The sequence below is a fragment of the Alligator sinensis genome, unplaced genomic scaffold (assembly GCF_000455745.1).
Source record: "Alligator sinensis unplaced genomic scaffold, ASM45574v1 scaffold71_1, whole genome shotgun sequence".
NCBI classification, from domain to species: domain Eukaryota; kingdom Metazoa; phylum Chordata; order Crocodylia; family Alligatoridae; genus Alligator; species Alligator sinensis.
Window position 1 is genome coordinate 4,380,838 of NW_005841834.1, and position 24,140 is coordinate 4,404,977.

Sequence of the window (24,140 nt, forward strand, 5' to 3'; positions counted from 1 at the left end):
CCCCCCCCCCTGCACACACACACACCCCCCTCCAAACAAGTCTAGGGAGTCTGTGGAGGCCAAGTGGGGAAACTTTGCCTGGAGATGTGAGTGGAGGAATGACAGGAAAACAGCTCCATGCTGGCCTGGACTCCTTCTGGCCACTGCCAACTTCCTGGTTTGTTTCATGGCCAGCTTGGCTAGAGCCAGGCAGAAGCTGACCAGATCTGTTTGTGGGGAAGCCTGGGCTAGTACCCACAAGGAAACACAACTTCCTCCCCTAAAGGGCAGCCACTGGAGAGGTAACAACTGAATTTGTGGGACAAATAAAAAGAAGGGGAAAGGAATGAGGTCACAGATTTATAACAAAGGTTCTGGAAGGAGACACCGAGCAGAGCACACCCGCTGACACCCACTGCCCCCTGAACTAATCAAGGGAGCCTGTGGCCACCAACCAGTGAAAATGCCCAGGGATGTGAGTGGAAGGTAACCCCACACTTGCCTGGGTTCCTCCTGGCCAGAGCAACCTTCCTGGTGTGGTAAATGGGGGCCAGTACACACTAGGAAACACTATAAGTCTTCCTTAAAAAGTAAGGCCACTAGGTAGACAACAAATCGCTTCTGGATTTTTGGGGATGATTAAAGACATGACAGGGACAGGAGTGAAGTCACTGATTTAAAATGAGTGCACCAAGGGGGACACATCAAGCAGAGCACGCTGGAAAGGGCCCACTGACTGTTGTCCACTGATTCCTTGGACTTGTTCACAGTGAAACTTTGCCAGGAGACGGGATCAGATCAGGGACAGGAGAGTGGCCCCCACAATCCCTGGGAGTCCTCCTGGCCAGAGCCTCCTTTCTGGTGAGATATATCACTAGCTTGGTGAGGGCCAGGAGGAGGTTGAACCAAGAGGTCTTGGGGTTTGGTGGGGCCATGGATCACTGTTCTGACCCAGTATGGTACTACTTATGCTGTTATGGTATGCTAAGACTGGCACTACAGGGAGACTGAATTGGTAAACTTCATTTGCTTTTCTAGTGCTAAATGTTTCTTGTAAGTTACTGCTTTCTCCTGAAGGCAACTGGAATTCCTTCTGCAAGTCACTTTTCTTTACATCAAGAATGTTTTTAAGTAATCTCGTATTGGCTCATTAGAAAGAGCATTGGCATCAGTGGAAGCTCTGGAAGCCTTTGGCTTTCGTACAAATGAGGAATGATGTTAGTTGGGATAGTAAAGGCACCTGAGAGTTCCCTGAACTTGGTCTGACACTATTTCAGGTGAGGTGGGGCAGGCAGGCAGAGGACAGGGTAGCTTTGTCTGTTTTCCTAAGTAGGCCTCTGAGAAGGGCTTGGGGAAGGCTTGCTTGGGCCATTTTATGATGAAATAGTTGGGAGGCCAATTGGTTCTTTAACGCCTCATAAGACCATTTTGTGTTAAATGAAGAGACAGGGAGTAACTCTTACCACAATGATGGAGCAATTTATAGGTTGCTATTCCTTGTGTAGAGCTGTCTTTTTACCATTCTCTTTGCTCACGTTTTGTGTCTCTTCCATCACCTGCAGAGCCGATATGGACACACTTCTTGGTACATGATAACTAGATGGCAAAGATTTTTTAAATTAATATTTGTGTGGCATTGTTCATGTTTCTGATGAATTGCATTAAGGCAGGTTCAACTTAAGAATGTGTTTGTTTAATAGAGGTAGAGGGAGAGGCTTAATTTTAAGGTTAAACTAAACTATCTTTGAAGCTAAGCTAAAGTCTTTGAGCCATGGTCAGCTACGGTGTTTTATACTGCAAAACACTGTTCTTATTGTGAAATTTCACATTTTATTGTTCTTAAATGAGCCTGTAATCAATTTTTGATTTCAATGTGGGGTGAGAAAATAGCTTTATGTAGGAGGTGGTGTCCCTTTAAAAGATTTTTTTTTCAGTCAGAGCGTCATTTATTTTTTCTGCAAGATAAACTGTGTAATAATGGTGGTTTTTTAATGAATAAATATCATGAGGTGGGGAGGGGGTGAGAATCTAGGTCCTACAAAAACTTGGAGCAGGCAGGCAATGAGTAGGGACTCTCTCTGTTATTGGATAGAAGCTACTTCCTTTCCCTGTAGAATGGAAGGAAGTTGAAACTGGTAATCTTTAAAAACAAAACAAACAAACAAAACCCTGGCAAACTTGCTAAATATGATTGCTGTTTAAACTATTCTTCCTTATATATTGTGATACCTGACTCTTGCCCCCACCATCTTTTCTTAGTTTACTTTCCTGATAAATTTCAGGTTGCTGTTGGAAGTACCAGTTTGGTGGTTGAAAGTATATGACGCTGTGCAGGCTTGTCCTCAAGCTTTCCTACTAAAGTACTTCAGTTTTTGATTTACACTAATTCCTTTTTTCAGTTCTGTGAAGAAACAAGAGTAAATGCCAATTTAAAAATGATGGGGTGAAGAGTAGTAATATAGAAACAAATGTAAGTAGGTCTTAGAATGAAATGTGTAACCTGGAATATAAACAGAACTTAAAACTTGACTGGTGCAATTAAAAAGCTGATGTCCACTTTGTCCATTTCTTCATTGATTATTTTCATTAGTGTAATGTGGTATTGAAATTCGGGGGTATGAAAATTTGTGAAAGTACTATACACTAATCTAGTGATGGTGAAGGTGTTCACATTACTTTACTTTTCTGGTATTCTGAAAAATAGGTATCCTAGAACGTACTGTAAGAAATATATAACATGTTGGAGTTGGACTCGAGCATAAAGATTATTTCTACCCTACACAGTTAACCCAAGTCTGGTGGATTTCACAATAGAACGGAGGCTATATCTGTTCCTGTTCTCCCCTCCTTCCCCACAGCAGCCTGCTCAACTTCTTGAGTGGTGGGAAGCATGTTGCATGTGTTTGCTGTTGTGTGAAGACCTGGGGTAAATGCCTAGGAAAGCTGTGGCATCTCCTTCAGTGGAGATTTTCAGGTGGATGCTGGATAGGTATGTTTCTGGACTGGTATAAGAATAGCAAATCTTCCATATGAGCCTGATGTTGAATTAGTTGACTGTTAAAGTCCCAGTGTTCTCGCACTTGGAAAGTTCTTCCTGATATTTGATTTAAATATACAAGGGTTGTCAAATGATTAAAAAAATTAATTGTGATTAGTTGCGTGATTAAAATAATTAGTCACAATTAATCATAAATTTAATTGCACAGCTAAAAATTCAGAATTATATGCTGAACCCCTCCCCCCCCTCAGATGCAAAATTATGCAAGTACTTTGTATGGGTGGGGGGGAGTGTGGGGGCAGGGATTTGTGTGTGTGCGTAGGGTTTGGAGCCTGGGGAGGAGGGTCCTCGCATGCCCTGGTAGGATGTGGGGTACTGTGGGTAAGGAGTGAGGTGCAGCAGCAGTGCTGGGGCGGGGCTGTGGCTTGGGAGTGAGGGGCAGGGGCAGGGCATGGGGATATCACTGTGTGACCCCCTCCCCCTCCACAGGTGTCCTCTTTTTTAAAATGCAGTATGATAACCCTATAGGAATGCAGCCCAGAAGTGTGTAGAGCAGTGCTCAGCAGGTAAGTCTGTGGCAGGGAAGGGGCAGATCAAGCCCCCACAAGGAGGAAAGAAGGGCAGGTGCTCGGGTGAATGGGGCCCCAGGGCTGGGGTGGGTCATGGGACAGAGCCATAGGTGGCTTGTGCAGGGGAGGCATAGCCTCCTGCCGCTGTGTGCACCCCTGAGGGAGGCATGGGGGGCTTGTGCCCCCCAGACTTGTGTGCGGGGCAGAGGTGGGCTGCCTGCTGTGGGCTGGGGCTTTGTGCCCTGCTGCCTTTGCCCAGGGAACTGTGCAATGCCATGTTGTGCCTCCCACCGCCAGGTAGACAGGGTATGTGTGGCCAGTGTGCAGCTCCTGAGGCAAAGGCAGCAAGGCTCAAAGCCCCAGCCCACAGCAGGCAGCCTGCCTCTGCCCCTTGCACAAATCTGAGGGGCACATGTCCCCCATGCCTCCCCCAGAGGTGTGTGCAGCGGTAGGCAGGTGCCTCTCTCTGCCTCTGGACGAGCTGCCCATGGCTCAGTCCCGTGAGCTGCCCCGACCCCACTCCCCTGCCCACTCCCTCACTGTGGGGGCCTCGATCTGCCCCTTCTCCTCCACAGACTTACCTGCTGAGTGCTGCTCTACATAGCGCTGGGCTGCGTTCCTGATGACATGCATACTCTAGCTACTCATCTGTGGGCCTGTGTGCATGCCTGTGCCCCCACTTCCCCGCCCCTGGCTACCTCCCTGCTGAAACAGCCTGGAGCCTGCACCCAGGCAACCCTGTGGTAGTTTGCATTGCCACTGCTGCCCTGCTGGGCACCCCAGAGTTGGTGGTGACAGCAATGGAGCTGAGCCTAGGTGCGGGCTCCAAAACCATGTGTGCAATTAACACATTAAATAAAATGAATGCAGGAACAGATCAGTGTGTTAACCGCGCACATTAAAGGCAATTAATTGAGAGCCCTAAAACATCCATATTGTAAATATGTTGTTCAAATACATTGCCTCAGTTCTTGCACTCTGTGGCAGGGGAGAACAGTATTTCTAAATCATCTTTATGGAAAGTTTAAAAGATTTGAGACCTATTGGTCACAGCCACATGAGTGTAGATGTTTAGTACCCTGGGGACAAGTAGTGGCAGTACACATTGCACCACCACAGCTTGTCCCCAGGGAATGCCCATGCCATGCGCACTTTGGCATGCAGCAAGTTACCCCAGGTGGGGTTGGGGAGGCTGTGGCCACCACTGGGCTGACCCCAGCAGCCTTACCTGGGATCCTGGGGGCCACCCGGGGCTGTAGCAGCAGTGATTCAGCTGCACAGAGCCTAGCTGGCAGCTTCCACAAGCCGTGGCTCTGCCGCCACCCCCACCTCCCCCTGCGCTCTGCCTGAGAAGCCCCTGCCCCTCGCTCCCTCCCTCACCATGGGGGGTGTTGATCTCCTCTCCCACCACAACAGACTTACCAGCTGCATGCGGCTGTATCAGAAATCGGCTTCTTAAAAAATCCTTAAATATCAGCTATCAGTATCGCCCCCCCAAAATCTCTGTCAGTGCATCCCTAGTTTTTATAAATGGTCTGTTTTACAACTTTTCTTAGTAGCTTAGTAGTATTGAATCCTGATAGACTGGTTTGTAATTCCATGGATCCTCACTTTTTTCCCCTTTCTTAAAAGTGCAATATGTTAGGTCTTCTCTAATCTTCTGGGATCTTGCCTGTCATCCACTAATTTGCAAATATTGCAAGTGGCTCCCAGATTTCTTCAGCTATTTTCCAGTGTTCTAGTGAATCCTGACTGGCATTGCTGACTCATATTCATGCAAAATAGTTTTCTGATACATTCTTTACTTGCATGCAGCCTTTCTCCTTCTTTATTTATATAATTTTTGTTAGTCATCTGGTTGAAGTTTACAGGTTTCCCTTGCTTTATGCGGTACGTGTGTTCCTGGAAAACAGCGCCTAACTCAAATTTGCATAAAGGGAACCCACTTTGCAATGTAACAAATTGGGATATGTTCCAAGACCTCAATGTTCTGACTCCCAGACCCATTTCTACCACTTTTACAAGGCAATTTTGGTACTTGCCAACAGCAGACAGTACACATAAGCGCAGGGTGGTGGTGAATGTTTAGTAGGTGTAAAGAGGGGGTGGTGAAGGGTCTTTAATGTCAGACTCCACATGACTGGTAGGAGGTACAGACAGGGTAACATCCATAGGAGAATCGACAGGCATGGGCCTCGCATCACCTTCCAACACCAGTGGGGTAAGGCTTTAAGAACTAGAACATGGTGCACTGCCTTGCCGATCATTGGGTCTGGGCATACACCTCTTGCGCTTCATTGATGGACCAGGGAGAGGGGTAGTAGATAAACTAGCGGGGCACTTAGAAGCCCTAATGGGGATGGCAACTACAGAAACGTGTCACAGACAACGAGCAAGGAGCACAGATCCACACAGGAGCCTATATTTTAGTGTGTGTCACTCCCACAATGCACCGCACGAAGCTGACTGTGGGCTTCCACCACACCAATTGCATAACAGTGAATTTATCTCTCGTGTAACGAATTTGTGGTATAAAATGGGTCATTGCATAACAGTGAATTCGCACATACAGAACCTGTATAAATCGAGGGGAAACCTGTATTTTTTATGAAGTTTGAAGCAAAGTAGGTAGTCAGCAGCTCTACCCTGTTTGTGTCTTCCATTAAGAGCTTGTCTCCATTGATCTGCAGTTCCCCTGGTCTCTCTCTTCCATCTGACATATTTGTAGAAGTTTTTGTGTCATGTTTTGACTTTTCTTTCCTTTATTTTTTTTTTGTCCTTATAAGCTCTTATACTTCTCCTTTGATATATTTAGTTCATGCCCTTTCTTCTGCCTCCTTCATCTGTATGGCTTTCTTCTTCTGTATGGGTTTCTATTGATTCTCAAATGAGTAAAAGCTCTCTTTCTGGCCAAATCAATCTCTTCCAGTTCTTATCATCCCTCTGCATTGAAATAGCTTAATCTTTTGAGCCTCCAACTGCCAACTTCTCAGACTCATTTTTCTTTGATTTTGTCCATTCATGCCGAGTTTCCTGTTATTTCTCAGAGTCAAAATGCCCTTCTCAAGTCCAGTATCTTTGCTTGACTATTCTCAAGGCTTCCTTTCCTTAGAATCATGTATTGCATCAGATCATGATCACGCCTCCTACATTTCTATCTTCATATTTGCAACCAGTTCAACCTTGTTGCTCAAAAGCATATCCAAGAGGCATGACTGTAACAAGGAGCTTGGTGCTTCTGTTACTGTAAGAGGAGAAAGTGCCACCTGAGCCCTGTCTGCAGCCTTAAGAGAAGACACCTGACCAGAAGGGGGCTGGGCTTACAGGATATATAAATTCAGGGCCTAAGCTAGGGCAGGCAGTCTGGCTCTGGAAGCTATAGAAGAAGGGTTCCTAAGCAGGAGGGTTTCAGAGGAGCTCCTGACCTACTCCCAGGAGACATTTGACCCTGAGAGCAGGGCAGGTAAGTGGAATATTGTGGACTTGCCTGGAGAGCAACTTTTTGAAACCAAAAGCTGGCCGTGGGTAGATTGCTCCAACTGTTGCCTTAACGCAGGAAATCACTGCAGAACCGATCTTGAATTCAACTATTTTTATCACATTTTAACTTCTGTAATTGTTGGTACACTTCCTTTCGTTTGTGCTTTTACTGTCTGTTTTTGATCGAGAGTTACAGTAAAGAATTTACATTCATATGCATGGAGTACTTTTTGTGGTGGTGGTTGTTGTTGTAGCTAGTTGCAATTGTTGCTGAACTCTCAGAACTGGCTACAATTCCCTTTCCCCTCCCCCTCCCAACAGTATTTGGTGGCAGAAATTGATTTTTCCTTGAAGTATATGACTAGAGATATATAGAAAAATGTAGTGGTATTTAGATCAAATTTGAAGGAATTCCCTTTTGCTTGGACTGACTTGCTACAGTACGCTGATTGGGGAAAAAAAAGGTCTGTAACAAAGTAGGGGAAATGTTTTGTAGTTGCAGCAGTTCTACACACCAGTAGGAATGTAAACATTATTAAAAATATTTGTTTAACCTCCTCTAACTGTATTGGTTCAATGGTTAACCACTAACTCATACCTAGTTTAGTGACCTCCGACAGGAATGGCCCCAGCCCCTTATGTCTTCACCGTGTGCCCAGCACTGTGTGGGCTCCAGGCCACTGGTAGTGAACCATGGGCAGGGGGTGGTATGTGGCTGCTGCCCAGCTGCACAACTTCCCCTTAGCCCTACAGGCTGGGGCTGTGGACAGAGCTGGGGCTGCAGACCTCTCCTTGCCTAGATCCTGTTGCCCTGGGGAGGGAAGGAGGGAGGTGCTAGGGCCCCCATGGGGGTCAGTTGGTGCCTTCCCACCATAGCGGTGAGAATCCTGGCCACATGGTGGGTCTGCCCAATCTTCCGGCAAGATCAAGACATGCACCCGATCCTCCTGAATTAGGGCTCTCTAATAAGTCTAAAGCAGGCAGGAGCTACCTCTTGCTGTGTAACGCTACCTGGTCTGGTTTTCCCCCCCCCCCCAACTCAACTCAACTCAACTCCTGGAAACGGAAGCAGATGGGACAGTTCCACCTATTTCTGGGAAGAGCAGTGTAGGGGCACTGGATCAGGAAGCACTGCACAGCACAAAGCAGCTTTGCCTGCTTTAGGCTGATTAGAAAGCCCTAGTGCAGGGAGAATGCATAGAGCAGTTTTACTTGGCTCATGTGGCACTCCAGTTTAGAACCACTGATCCAGAGCAGCGGCCTTCAGCCTGTGGTCTGTGGACTCTATGGGGGTCTGCAGACTATCTAAGAGGCCCACAAAAGATGGCTATGATCAGTCATAAGTATGTGAATACCCACACTTACAATTCAAAGGGGTCTGTACCTCTAATTGAAATATTTTAGGGGCCCACAAATGAAAACAGTTTGAAAACCACTGATTTAGAGAAATTGGTGGCTTTCCTGTCATTCAGATAATATTTTTGAAAAATTAAGAAACTACACTCATGCTTTCTCTGCTTCTGTTTTCATAGATAAATATATTTAAATTGTAGAAGTTGCTAAGTAAATATCCATAAGATTTCTGTTTTCTCTATTTAGCCTCCAAGTATGTTGCTCTAGAGCTTTTTGTACTTATATGTAGGAGATACTGCAAACTGTTGATAGTCTAATATACATGTCTTTTGGGAGTTAAGCCAGGAAGTAAGTTAGACTGGTAATGCAACATAAGCCTCTGCTGCAAGGGAAATGCGTTGATCTTGTTAACATGGTTCTCTGTGGGACATGTAGTAGAGGGCAGGGAGCATGGGCTCAGGTATAGAATCCTGGTCTTTCATTCCTGTTTACCATGGATGCATTATGACCTTGGTTAAGTCGGGCCAGATCCTAATGGCATGCAATGCCTGGATAGGAATCTAGTGAGACTTTCAAAAGTGTCTGAGCATCTGATTCTCACTAGGTATCTTTAGATGCTTAAAATACCTTTTTGCAATTTTGCCCTTAACCTCTGCTTTAGTGTGTTGTTTTGTTTGGGCGTTTTTTTTTAAAAACCATGTCTGGACAAAATGTATGAAAAAGCAATAACATCCAATGTGTTGGTCTTAAAGCTTCATTTCCCTTTCTCCGCTTTCAAATGGATTTTTCTTCAGAATTTTTGTTCTAGTTATTTGGTCAGGGATGTAATCCCCCATGTTTTGTTACTTTATTTTTTTGCACACAACACACCTTTGCCCCCCCCAGAATCAGCCACCTACAATGGGGGGTGTTTGTTTTAAGGGGGGAAGTGATTTTCTTCACTGGAAAAAAGCAATCCTGGGGACATGGCATGCCAAATAGCTGCTGAGGAGGTAGTCCTGTGTTTAATTCTCTCACAGACATAGCTATTGATTGAGTACTGGAGATAGTGCCTGAAGCAGGAAGCAAGCTGCTGGTAGTATCTTTGAGGCTTGTGATGTGGAAACAGCACTTGATTTACAGGAATTTATATAAATAATTGTTTATAGTGAAGAATTACTTCCAGTTTCACCACTGCCCCTGTAATGGTCTAGGGCCTAACCTTGTGTAACGTAAAGTAAGTCCTCCTGGAAACATAGTGCCCAAGAAGTGCCGCATCCCAGGAGACAGTCTGGGTGAGGCAACTGGCATTACGAACTTCCCCATGCCACACCTTTCTGGACACTGTTTCCAGGAAGACTTACTCTATCATGCAGTCAGCCATAACTCTGGAAATTCTCCCCCCCCTCTTACTGCATTTTTCCTTCCAAAAAGAGGGTGCATGTTTTATCTGCTGGTGTGTTTTATATGCAAGAAAATATGGTACCTTTATCTTCCCTCTCAGCCCCTGCACTGCTGATTATTCGTAACTTTTCCGGCTATAACATTAAACTGATGCATTTTAGCCAGTTTTTATAGGAAGGGACCCCCTGTGTCAAATCCAATTAATGTGTTGTACCATATAACATATAAACTGAGCAAATTGCACTCTAAAACTAGTTGGTTTTGTTGCACTTAATATTCTTGGAAAGCTGTTCTGGAACCTAGTTTGTCTAAAGATTAGAACTTTTCTGCTGATTTTTTCAAGTAATTTTTGTTACATGGTGGTAACAAGGTGCTTGGATTTAGGGGCTGGAGCCTAGCTGCAGGGGAATAGGGGATAATAGCCTAGCTGCTCTGTTTGACAGAATTGACTGGGATCAGGGGAAGTTAAAAGCTCCCAGGAAGGGAAGCTGAGGAAGAGCGAGTAGGCTGGTGCTTAGGGAGAAGCGCAAGGTCTGTGTCACTCCTCTAGGTCTGAAGAAAGACCAAAGGTTTGATTTTGTTTGTTCTTTGCACTTGTTCTTATTTTGTCTGCGGTGGTGAGAAGCTTTCTGCATGGATAAGAGTGGACTGGAACTAAGAATTGAGTGGCTTTTATGAGGAAACTGCCTCCTGGGTCTGCCTAAGAGCATGTCAACCTGCTACAGTGGTTATACAAACTTGTTCATGGGCCAGTGTTACTCTTCTGCTTAATTTGCTCTTTTCTTTCCATGGGATTTTCCTCCTGATCTGTTAATAGACAACACTTGTATTTACTTGCCTTTCATCTTTTGTTTTGCCAGGCTGAACATGCCAAACTCTTTTTGTCTCATACAGTAGGCTTTCCATGTCCATGATCATCCTTGTAGTCCCCCTCAACACTTGTCCCAGTTTGAGTCCATCTTTTTTGTACAGAGGTTAAGAGAATTATACTGTGCAGAGTAGTCAGAACATGTCCATCTCGGAATCATCTTATGTTCAGGAGCTTCTCACCTGCAAGGTTTTTGGTTCAAATTTGGCTTGAGTTAGTAAGGGCAAAACATTTGGGGGGGTTTTCAGTAAAGCGGAGATAACACTGTTACCTAATGGTGTTTGTAAATTAATTTGGAGGATGGGGAACCATTGTTCATTGTCTGTTCAAACATGAGTCTTTTGACACAGTTCAGGAAGGATGTGAAGAAGCTCAAGAGAGTCCAGAGGAGGGTTACACGCATGATTAGAGGGCTGGAGAGCAGAGGGGAAGCCCAACAATTTGGGACGTTTCAGCCTAGAAAAGAGAGAACTCAGAGGGGACTTGGTATATTAGGGGCATACATCAAGGCCTGGGAGAGCATCTGTTCACCAAGGCACCCCAGGGGAAGATGAAAAATAATGGGCACAAACTGCTTGAAGATCGCTTCAGATTGGATGTAAGGAAAAACTTCTTTACAAGTCTAGAACAGACTCCCTCCAGAGGTGGTAGAGTCATCCACCCTGGTGATCTTCAAAAAGCATCTTGACATCCACCTTAACTGGGGTCATCTGACCCCAGCAGTCTTTCATGTCCAAATGCGGGGTCCTGGATCCTATGATCTTATGAAGTCCCTTCCAGCCCCTAACATTTATGAATCTACGTGTAATTTCTGTCCCTAACCACAGTGTCCTGAATATTGGCTGTGAAACTGACTGAACCCTCTGCTCCTGGTGCTGTTTTCATGAGTGGATAAGCAAATGACAATATTGATTTGTGTTCTGCTTATACTTGGAGAGAGACTTTGCCACAAATACAGGTTATAGAATAGCAAGTGGGTGAGTTGATTTTTATTTCAGAGACCTGTCTTTCCCAGAGTAGAACCACAGTTCAGTGTGCCAAAGCTTGTATCGCAGCAGCCCACACTAGCTTGTTTTGCAGATTAACCCTTCAGTTTACAGTTGTTAGCTTCCCCACATAGACAAAAACCTTTTACTCAATAAGGTAAACTCGCACTGTACAGTATGTTTGCTACTTTGCACTAGTTCCCCACTGGGAGACATAGTGCAGGAGTGGCCAACCTGCACAAGTAGCATGGGCAGCAGGTGGCAAATCAGGGAGGGAACAAACAGCACTGCAGCAGATGGGGTCAGAAGCAGAAAGTAGAAGAGCGTATTAGGCAGGGGAAGGGGATTGGAGTTGTAGCTAGGGAGAGTATGGGATTAATTTGTGGCTTACCTGCCAGAAAGGTTGGTCCTCACTGTCTTGGTGCATGCTAACATGTAACGCAGTGGCTCCCAACCATTTTTTGTCGTGACCCCCGACCCGACACCAACTAGCTCATGCCTGGCAGCACCAGCAGAGCCTGGGCCAGGCCGGGATCGTGGGGGGGCAGCAGTGGCGAGAGCTTCGTGGACTGTGCACTGGGAGAGCCCCGCAGGTGGGAGGGGCGGACTTCCCACAACCCTGGTTGGGTTGCGCCCTGAGGTTGAGAGCCACTGATGGAATGAGTACTTTCTCTGTAAGGTATATAATCTTCTTGGAGAGTTACAAGTTCCATTATCAGAGTGGAGTAGGCTGTGTCACACAGGCAGTCTTAGTGTACATTAAAGGAATCCATGTACGGGGTGTCTGGAGAATAGTTTAACTGTAAATTCACACCTAACTGTGCACAAATTTCCCCAAGCAGACAAGCCCTTACTCTTAAACCTTTCACCAGAACTGACTTCATTATGATAAAATATTTGAAATGTTTATTTTCTTGGTGTGTATCATCCCCCCCCACCCCTGGAATTCTGCCATTTGACACTTTAAACATGCAAGTCACACGTCCTAAATTGCATCCAGGGGCTTTAGAAAAAACAAGGGGTATATTTTTAATTTTATAAAGTTTAGTGAGATTACATTCTGGTTTCACTTTGTGAAGTTGATGAGAGTCTCTGGACAGGAAAATGTGTGTCCTGACAGTGCAATATAAGGAACATTTATTTTTAGTATGTGCATGTGAATCATAAAAGAAAAAAAAAATCAAATTTATGTTTAGATAGTTATGCCTGCCTTAAGGTCAACAGGGTCACTTGATCTCTGATTTTCTGAAATTACTTATTGTACCACTGACTAAAATGTATAGTTGACACTTCTTGTATCAAAATTTTTTGTCTTCAGACTGCCTTGTTGCAAAAGCCGCTGTGGCAAAGAAATAAACATTTAATAAGGAGAGAATGGGTAAGTTCACTTTCTGAATTTTTTTCATGTTTTAATAAATCATGAACACATATAAGTGTTTTAGAGTGGTGATGGTCTTGAGTAGGAATAGACTCAATAGATTAAAAATGCTGATTAAGTTGCCTGTGGCCTGCTGCTTTAAAAGTGAATGGCATTTACACACCCACAGGGTTCTTGGTATAGGTGAGTGATAAAATTTTGCATACTAAACAATGTTATGTTATATACAATGCTATTTAATGCAGTGATGTTAATTTATAAAAGGAAGTGTACCATATTTTACTTGATTCTAAGATAAGGTTGTTTCCCTCCATTTAACATAGTGGGGGTGGGGAGGTGGCTGCTCTGGCTCTTGCCCCTAACTTGGGTCAGGGTCATAACCACACATACTGCCTGCCTGCCTGTCTTCCTTGCCCCCCGTTCCCCAGCAGTCTCTGCATCCCAATATTTCCCCCCTGCAGTTTCTTTTCTTTCCCCCTCCTTGCAGCCTCTGCTCTCCTGCCTGCCTCTTTCTCTCCCCACCTTTACATTTTTCTGTGTCGGTGCTGAAGCCTGGGGCAATGAGCACAGCCGCAGCGCAGCGTAGCACATAGCCCTCACAGCTGCTACAGGAGCTGGGGCCATGCTTATTGTCCTCGGCTTGACTGAGGGATGAAACCTGCTGCCATGGAGCAGAGGCTGGTGGGGTGAGAGAGAGCAATACCAACTGCCTCCCCATGGCCTGCCCCCCTGCAGCTGTTGGAGGGATGAATTAAAGATGACCCTTTTATACAGTGGTTCCCAACCTTTTTTTGCTGTGACTCATTGCTGGGACCGGAGCGCAGTGGTGGTGGCAGTCCGAGGATGGGGGAGCTCCCGGAACGTGGCACAGCTCGTCCTTTGTGTCCTTTTGTCCATTGCCCCCGCAACCCTCATTTGGGTCGTGTCCTGAGGTTGGGAACCACAGCTGTAATAATTGGTTTCTACACCTGGAAAATAATAATACATTTATAAATATTCCATGTATAGAATCTAATTATTGGGGGGGTCCTCTTAAATTTAGGGTAGTCTCAGATTCAAGTAATTCATAAACCAAAGAAAGTAAAGCCACTTGAATTTCTTACACGCATATCATGAGTGGATCCAAACATGTAGGCACATATGGCTTGTGGCGCTGCATACCTCCTTGTCGCACTATAAACCACACAAGTTGCACATTAATTAGCAGCGCCAAGCACTGATTTGCAGTGCCAGGATGAAACTTACTCAGATTTCCCAGTAGCAAAAAAACCAGAAAAACAAAAACTAGAAAAAAAGTGGTGCAGACCACTCCAAAGTGGCAAGTGCTGGAACAAACGCAGAGCCCTGGGCTGCCTGCTCTCCCATTTGTATGTGCTGTGGAGCCCCCATGTTGAAGCACCTTATACCCCAGCCAGCTGCTCCCTGGTTGGCCAGGGTGCAGGGTGCCTCAAGATGAGAGAGCAGGCAGCCCTGGGTTGGCTGGTTTCCCATCTCCACATGCACTCCCTGGCTGGCTGGGACACAATGCCTCAGCGCAAGGGATGGCTACTGCCTGTTGAGGCATCCTGGGCCGCAACCAGCACGCTCCCTCCTCTCCCCCCCATTGCTGTGTGTGGAGCAGCGGGACAATGTGTCCTGCTGCAAAGCGCACAGGCAGGGACATGCACTAAGGCACATAGTAGTAGCACAACTTTGTTCCTCTATTTATGCTGCTGTAAAGGCACGTCCCTGCTCATGTGGACCTGACCTATTAGTGTGATCTAGAGTTTCTATATACAATAGATGTACATCTGAATTTACATGGTACTGAAATTGTACATGACAAAGATAGCCTTCCTGCTTTTAAGTTTAGCTTCATATGGGCCAGATTCTGCTCCATCTGTTAAGTCCTTTGTGCAATATTTTTTCATCTTTCTAGAATCTCAGGCTCCATTACTATTGTTACATGCTGTCATTTTCAGTATTAATACTAAATCCTCAAATAAGTGGTGAGGAGGAGGACCCACCCACCTTTTTGTATTAACATTTTTTCAGGAGCTCAAACAGAGTGAAATAAGATTGCATTTGGGCACCTTAGTCCACTTAGATGCAAAATAAGTGAAATAGGATCTGGCCTATAAAGTTTTATACTGGATAATAAAATCCAGTATATTAAGAGAGCTCATGCTGAGGGGAAACTGGCATAACACACAAGCAAAGGGAACAAAATGAAGGCAGCACATGTTGGTTTAAGGGAGGCAAAATGCAGAGGCAGCTTGGAGGAATAAGCTACATGGGATCAAATAGAACTTGGAATGAGTGAGCCAAGACAGAGGGGAGGGGATAAGATGTGGCAGTTGTTCAATTAAGTGAGGTAAATATGCTGACCCAGAATTGGGATTTCTTCCTGTATAGTTCTGAGTTTGGCATGTGCTAAGGATGGATTGATTCTGGTTTGGCCCTATTTTATCCCCTCTTCTTGTGCAAGTTCTGTCAAAAGTCCAAAAGAAACTGAAATAACTTCACTCACTATTACAAGTAAAACTTCCCCAAAATGACTTCAGCTGATGGCATCTGTTTAATTAACCTACTAATGCCAGATAAATGTCTGTTCTGAGGATTGCTGTTTTAAACTTAACTGTAAAATGTATCATGCTTCATTTGGCAAATTCTTAACTACATTTTAATTTATTAGCATTAGAAATATGACAGGAATATAGAAAACTAAGTCTGAATGAATATTTTTATAACTTTTTCTAACACTCATTGGTGACAAGAAAAAGTGAAAAGATGGGTGCTATCTATTAAAAGTTAGCTCTGTGAGATCAAAAGCTGAAGAGTTCAGGATACTTAAACTCCTACAAATGAAACTTCACCTTTATTTTAATGGTGTTTAAAGATTATTCCTCCTTTCCACTCTTAGCACCTTAGCAAGATCTTGCTTTTCTCTGTTCAGTTGTAAAAGGGGCTTGTGACTTCACACCGTGAGGAGAGGCACAGAGTGAAGTATTCCTCTGTGTTCTAGTAATACGAATCATGCAGTATGTTCTAATAATATTTTAATCTTTTCCTTTTTCTAATAGATGGAGAAGAGAAAACGTATGGTGGGTGTGAGGGCCCTGATGCTATGTATGTGAAATTGATATCCTCTGATGGTCATGAGTTCATTGTAAAAAGAGAGCATGCATTAACATCAGGAACAATAAAAGCAATGTTGAGTGGCCCAGGTAAGTGTGATGCATTTTATATCTGCTTATAATTCAGTTTCCTATATTTGAGTGTGTTCATGTGTACTGTGTACCGTACAAAAGTTTACTGAATAGTAACTTCTAGTCCAGACTTTTCTGTCAGATAGGGACTGTGTCTTAAAATCTTCCAGCAACCCATAGCCAAAATAAATAGCAGTAATCTATGAGAGGCTACGGGACCTGAACCTGTTCAGCCTTCACAAGAGAAGGCTGAGGCGGGACCTTGTGACCATCTATAAACTCATTAGGGGGGACCAGAAGGGCTTGGGGGAGACCTTGTTTCCCCTAGCGCCCCCCGGGATAACAAGGAATAACGGCCACAAGTTGTTGGAGAGTAGGTTTAGATTAGACATCCGTAAGAACTACTACACAGTTCGGGTGGCTAGGATCTGGAACCAACTTCCAAGAGAAGTGGTACTGGCTCCTACCCTGGGGGTCTTTAAGAAGCAGCTTGATGCCTACCAGGCTGGGGTCATTTGAGCCCAGTTTTCCTCCTGCCCAGGCAGGGGTTCGGACTTGAAGATCTACAAGGTCCCTTCCGACCCTACTTCTATGATTCTATGAATCTGCAGCTCAGTATTTTCTTGGATATCCTGCCATGGGTAAATTTGAGAACCTGGAGTATGCACCAGGTGCATCCCACTCGGGCACTGGGCTGTGGAGAAGGAAAAATAGTTAGCTTACCCCATAGTATGGGGGAAGTTAACTTACCCCATAGCTACTGCAGCATGAAGCAGGACAAGTCCACCCTTCTGATCCCAGTGTCACTTTTTTTCAGACCACTAAAAATGAGTGCAAAACACCTTCTATATAAAAAATCATCAGGGTGAAAGTTTAGCGAGTACACTGTTCTAGCTGTTGGACCTCAAATTCACTTGGTGATCTTTGAGATGTTAAGATTTCACAGGAGCAAAAAAGGATATTGCTTATATTACAAAGTAATATAAAAGCCTAGTGGTATTACTAACTTCAACTTTCCCATGACATTGGTATTACTAACTTTGACTTTCCCATGACATTGGATCATGATGTTGAATGTAGGGTTGACATTTTGCCATTTGGCTAAGGGGATATCAAGTCGAAATGAATGTGTTTTAAAACTGGAGAAGAATCAAAAACTGATTTGTGAATTGAAATTTGTTAAAATTTTAGGGAGAAAAGGGCATTCAGATTTTTTTTTTTTCCTTGTGAATTATTTTTGGAGCATCTTCGAAATTCTCAGTACTTTCCCTCTCTTACTTTTGCCATTAAAGAAATAATCTGTAGTTACAGAAGAGCCACAGTAATGCAACTAGCAAATCTGGGTCCTTCCGAGTTGAAGGTGCTCCAAAAATCAATCTCAGAAAAAGAAAAGAAAGTACTGGGTATGCCCATGTTTGTTGCAGCCAGTGAATAGAATTCAAGATAAGTCAGTCTCTAACGCTTTTGAATTCTCCAATCTGTCTAATTTATAAATAACAACAATAAAAATATACTTTTGAATGTCCCCCAATTTTTTTATATTCTGTGGAACATATTGAACAGGAGCATGACCCTGATGTGGTAAAAATTTCATTGCCATTTGGAAGAAAAAAACCTCTCAGTTGGTTTGGTTAAATGTGTCACAAAAATCACTTGCATCTACAGTGCCCTTAAATAAAAATCTAAACTTAGATTTTAAGAAATCCACAAATATAGCCATTAAACTTATTTGCTTTAAATCTCTCTCCTTCACTAATTTGTCCTTATTGTGAAAACTTCCTAGTTAGGCTACGTGACTTAACATTACTTTAAATATGCACTGTTTCTCATTTCCTCCCGTGCTGTAAATTCAGGCTGGACTGTCCTAAGGATGTTTACACAGATGTAGCTTCCCAGACATGAATAAACAACTCTGTTTCAAAGCTGTAATGGCTCTGCAGGGATAATAGAAACTCCATAGTGGATAGGTGGTGGGCAAACACCTGGGTTAGACTTGGTTCCTTATTTAATGAGCGTGTCCACTGTACACTAAATATATCCAGCAGCATAGGACTTACCTCAACCATTGCAGCTGGGTTTGCTTACACTTGATAAAATATGTTTTCATTTTGAAACATTGTGGTGCCAACTTTTTTTCCCTTTTTGTTTTCTTTACTTTATAGGACAGTTTGCAGAAAACGAAACAAATGAGGTGAATTTTAGAGAGATTCCATCCCATGTCTTATCCAAAGTATGCATGTATTTCACCTACAAGGTTCGCTACACTAACAGTTCGACGGAGATTCCTGAATTCCCAATTGCACCTGAAATTGCACTGGAACTTCTGATGGCTGCAAACTTCTTAGATTGTTAAATAAAATAAATTATAATAAAAATGTAAAACTTTTTTCAGTATTTAATACCTGTAGTTCAGTTAGTATCTTTTTCAGATAGCATGTTGCGTGTGTGAGATTGAGAACTGTAAAGTTCACTGCAGAGGCAGCTGCCTTCAGTTTTTTTGCATAGCAGTCATTCAAGTTGAAATTTGTTTTGCTGCTTACACAAATACAGACCTTTTCCCAAACCAAGACAAATAAAACAAATGTACCAGTTAGTAGATGGCTATGCCTTATCCTTTAGGTGTGGTAGAATTTTCTTTTAATGCAATTATAATATAAAATACATAGGCCAATGCTTTGTAAAAGCTCATTCTGGCCTCATGTGTAGGTGTTTAGGGTTTTTAACCATTGACATTTCTAAACATCTAAACTTGATCTCCTTACAGAGTAGTTGTCCTTTAGGATAGTTAAAACTGAAGTACATTAGCATTTGCATCTTAAATACCCACTTTCAAGGATTTGTAAACTGGCAAAAACATTCACTTTAGACTGAAAACTGACTACATAGGGGAATTTTTTATGCTTTATTTTAACTTGGCTATGTTTTGGAAATTTAAAGAATATGATTCAGTTTTCTCATGTAACTTAATTCATCCCTTCCCTTCTATCCATTTAATGTTCAGGTCACAGTAGGTTTTAGAGAAAAAATATAAATAACCAAGTTAGTTCTTAATGCTAACTATCACTTTTGTGTGTATACTATTTTCTGTATAACATGTAAGGTTATTCATAATGTACTCTCACTTGACCTGATATTAGTTTTATATAATAGCTGACTATAGCTTTTTTCCATTGTTTGTGATAAGTCATGTAAACTCTGTATTTACTCTTGGTTTTATAGCCTTCAAACCATCCTAAAGGTGGCTGCCACAGAGGTAGTTCTCTTCCTCATCCTTTCCCTCTCCCATGCTTCCCCCTTACTTTCATAAGAAAAACTGAAAATTTGGAGACACTTTTATTCGGAGAAAAGGGGCATTAAGTTGTGTCTGACCTTTTGTTTTGTTTTGTTTCCTTTAAGATTTCCTAAATATCCAATATTTCTACAAACGTGTTGAGCAAAAAGGATTGACAAGCTAATTATATGAACGCTCAGTGGAACATATAATTATCCCTTGGTTTCTGTTGATAATTGCCTGTCACATCCACTTTTCTCTCAGACCACATTTCCATAAGACAAACACAGTGAACAGTATTACAAGAAAGTTGTTTTCTATGAGTGACAGCCTGGAAACTTCTACTACAAAACCCTCTGTAGATGAGCGATATATGTAATTGTTAATGAGTGATGACAAAAGAGCCATTTAATATCAGTTGTCATTGCTTCAGTTCTGAGAGAGAGGTGGCTCTGGTCTGCTGTGGAAATACCACAAACAGATGATGGGTTCTCTTATTAGTGTATTAACCAACTAATGGTGGCCTTAAGGGATCATGAAATCTTATCATACCCAGTTGGCAAATAGGTGTATAATTTTATTTTTTTTCTGGATTAAAACTTGATGTGTACTATGCAGTTTGCTGCACACAAAGGAGTTTGACCTAAGTAGGTAGTAAATTGATCCGAGTATGAAATAACTTTTTTTTTCTGGGCTGAAATAAAACTCAATGGACAAGCTGACATATGTCAGTATGGTGGTAGATTAGCTGATATTTAGTCACATTTTTTGGCAGTTATCTACACAAGTCGGAGATGTTGTTGAAGTGTGTTGGAAGACACTGTGTGAAAGATTGTATTTTATTTTCCCAGCTCTGCTCAGTGCTATTAGTAGCTCATTTTCCAGAGCACTAAAACAAAAAAACCTATTATGCTGCTTTTATTCAAGCCAGTAGAAAAATACCTCCTAAGATTCTAGTGATTTGTGATTTGGATATTTAGTGGTTGTACCCTCATTTCATTTTGAGGGGTCTTGAGTTGTTAAAGATAGAAAACTTAATTTGAGTAGTTTCAGGTTTAAAATGTTTTGAATTCAAGTTTAAGCTAAGATTATTTTGACTTCATCAGGGGAGACATTAATAAACTTTTTTTTTAAAGATGCCATTACAATAATTTGCGTTCTGTGACTGTACTTCAGTATAGTGTGATTAAAATGGCTGTTGTATTCCTGGATAATTATTCCGTGTTCTGGATGTTGGTAAGAGACACTAAGCTGAAACTGAAGTGTCTTTGAACATTCACAAAACAGGATGGTGTCCTGGAATGCATTGCTTAAAACCCACCTGGTTAAGAAGCTGTTACAAATGTGGGAGAGGGGGGAAACCTAGTGCAACTTACTTCAAAAAGAAATGGGTATGCTCTTAATATAGAATTGGAAAGCTACCACACTTACTTCCTGAGTTCTAAATAAATTTCAGAATGGAAAATTTCTAAAATTTGGTGTGTTTTGTTGGTTTGTGACTACTAACTTTAGAGCAGTTGTTCATATGTGAAATCAGTTTTTTCATAACTATACAGTAAACAAATTGTAAATATAAAATAGGTAATTTGGTTGCAGGTGGGTGGAACATGCCAATCTTTCCTTCTCCTGATATTAAACATTTCTTATTCTCATAACAGAAGTACCCAACCAATAAGACTAATTTTTGTGACATTTCTAACCTAACTGGAAGTGGGAAGTACTAGAAATTTAATTGGAGCCTCTTAACATTCAATTCACTTTTTTCCCTTATGCTAGCCAAATTTGTAGATTGCTTTTATGCCCATTTCTAACTGTACCATAAGTAGAAGCATATGTTTTGATGTTTAGCCTGGTCTAAATTTATGAATGGGAAACTCTTTTGGTTTTTTGTTTTGATTGCAAGACACGGTTAACTTGTACACTTAAATATGTATCTATAGTTGATCATACTGAACATAAAACAGCCTAGTACAGAAAGAGATGTCCCCAGACCATCGAAATTCCATTCAGCGTGTTGAAGTTCTTACTTTGGTTTTGAGATTTAAGTCTCGTTCAAAAAGGGCATATACTTAAAAGGCTTCAGTACAAGCCAATATTTTCAGATTCATAAATGTTGAAGTTGAATACAGCCAAAGTTGAAAGTGTTAATTGTCTAGTGACAATTTGGTGTTTTTGTCTAGTGTGTGTGTGTGTGTTTTTATTTCTTGCAAAAATGTAAATGGGTACTGACTGCTCCCTGTTTCTTCCTTATGTTGTTTGTAGTGCCCATTAAAGCTTAAAAATGGTTTCCTTCCCCTTCCCAGCCCCTAAATAATGTGCTATGGCAAAGCAAAGCACAGCAATGTTGTGGGTCTTACAGAGATACTGATTCTAGCTCTGTGGCATATTTTAAATCAACAACTGAAGGGAAGAAATATGCTAGCAACTTTTTATATTAAAGCGAATCAGATTTGGGGCGTAAACTAGTTGACTATGTAATCTTACAACAGGTGGACCAAAGCTTTGCCGTTAGCAAACCTGCCACTTGACAGTTTTTTCCCATGGAAAAAAGAGTTCAGCTTTTAGGAATTCTGTGAAAAATGGAACAACTGTAGGAACTGGTTTTCTTTTTAAAAGAGCTACAGTGGCAATATGAAGAGCAAATACAAGTGCTGTGAACTTGGTGTTGCACATGAATGAAATATATGCATCCTAGAAGAGTAAAAAGTACTAGACTTTCTGATTCACTTGGGAGAAAAGCTTGCATGAGTGACCTAATTTGGGCAGCCAAAAAAGGAAAATACAACACAAGGACTTTTATATCTATTCAATAAAAATCTTTTAAGTATTCTTCTAATCGGTCTAATTGTGTGGTATGAACTAAAGCTTCCTAGTTCCTTAGATATGAACATGTAGACAAGCAGTGAAGATTGTATCATAGGTGAAAAATATTACTTTGGGGGGGAAATGTGTGACTTGGCTGCATTAATTTAGTAATCCCTTTGATCATTTCTGTGAAGGGAATTCTGTGTGGATATAATGCAGCTAACTGTAGAAAAAGCTAAAATCACATTTACCTTTCAGACAAGAATGGAATATTTCAACTTAAAAAAAAAAATCAACTTGTTTGTTTGACGGGAAGGTCTGAGGGCAAAGCCATAACACATTTTTGTAGCCTCATATGAGAGTGAGCTTTGGAATTAAAATTACTTTATCAAGTATGACTAATGCATCTTTTGTTTCCTGAAAGTACCAATTTGAATTCTTAACTTTGTAAGTTTAGTAATAAAATGTAATTTAAAAAATATCAAAATAAAATAAGGTGTTTATGATAGTGTTGGCAAAGCTTGAATAAAGTTAGCATGCTGTCAAGTAGAAAATCAATATCTTGACGCAGTGGTAATTTTTTTTCCCCTAAATAGCACTATTTTGAAGCTAATAGGGATCTACAGATGTTTAAGGTAGGTCTTCATCCATCTGGAGCTAGGCTTCTTACCAACCTTTAAATTATGAGATTTTTGTTTAGTGATAATTCAACCAGAAGCTAATTTAAAGTTAACATTTTAAAATTATTACTTTGAATATCCTTTTCAATTCAAATTTAAAATTGCCTTTGCAAATAATTGGTAGGAACACTTTTCCCCTTCTGCACAGGTAATATCATCAACTTCATGCATCTTTAATTGAACGCTTAATCACCACTATGTGGAGCTACAGGTAATAAGTTACTAATCTTAGTTTGCTGTGTAAATTCTTCTGTTACTCTAACCAAATGTTAAAATAGTGAATTCTTCAGCTATCAACTTAGTAAGTATAAATATGTTGTCAGAAAAGCTCTGAGTTTTATACATCACAAAGCAAGTTTTATCTTAAGATTTCTGCCTGCTTTGTCATGTATGCTTTCAGCTGCATTTTACTGCATAAAACAATTTCCTGTAGAAATACTAGGTTGAACTAGGTTTTTTTTAAATTTCCAACCATGACACGTCATCACTTGAGTCTAGAAATAATCTTCAGAGTCAAGTGAAACTTGAAGAAATATTTAATACAACATCTTTCATATCAGCCAGTTTTGGACTTTAACCATGCAGCCTTTGATAAGTACTTAGATTAGAAATAGTCATGAGATTATCAAATGAAACTAGCAGTACTTTCTATAGAATTTCAAAGTTTAAGCTCTGTATAACTTGATCCCTTACAAAAAGGTTATTTTTTAATGGAAGAACCTGGAATGGAATACATATATACTTACTGCTTAATCTACCCATACATTTCTTCATTTGCTATAGCTTTTATACACTTGATTATGTTAATATTAAAATAAATCTTCACAAAATCTACAAAGCAGAGAAGAACCTGTACCTTTGCTGCCTAACTACCATAGGGTTGTTGGTTTTTTTTTTAAATCTTAGCAGAAGTTTGGCATATCACGCAAGTAATTATGCACATGTCATAGTTCAGCTTGATGTTACGGTAACACTATATATTTGTCAAATATCGCATCAAACGATAAGATTAATGTAACTTTTAAAAGTACCATAACCAAAGAGTAAATTTAGGAATATTTCTCATTAGCTGTCTCTCATTCTGTTGCCCTGATTTAATTCTACTTCTCTTACTCCTTAATAACAAAGGTGCAGGTTTAGGGAATATTTTATATAGATGAATTTAGTTTGTACTCCTTTTAGAGACACCCCCCTCCCCCCCC

The 24,140-nt window shown here is 41.7% G+C and overlaps 1 protein-coding gene across 2 annotated transcripts in view; it reads left to right on the top strand.

The window, feature by feature from the left end:
- Positions 1-22,756, top strand: part of ELOC (elongin C) — a 23,379-nt gene extending 623 nt beyond the window's left edge. The window contains exons 1-4 of one of the 2 annotated variants that reach the window (XM_006015293.3): positions 6,932-7,009; positions 12,935-12,994; positions 16,057-16,200; positions 18,345-22,756. In XM_006015293.3, coding sequence (XP_006015355.1) covers positions 12,991-12,994; positions 16,057-16,200; positions 18,345-18,535 — 339 coding nt within the window. In that variant the 5' untranslated portion in view covers positions 6,932-7,009; positions 12,935-12,990 and the 3' untranslated portion in view covers positions 18,536-22,756. Of the gene's footprint in view, positions 1-6,931; positions 7,010-12,934; positions 12,995-16,056; positions 16,201-18,344 lie in introns of those variants that run through there. The other variant, XM_006015292.2, reaches the window with a different exon arrangement.
- The last annotated feature ends 1,384 nt before the right edge of the window (positions 22,757-24,140 follow it).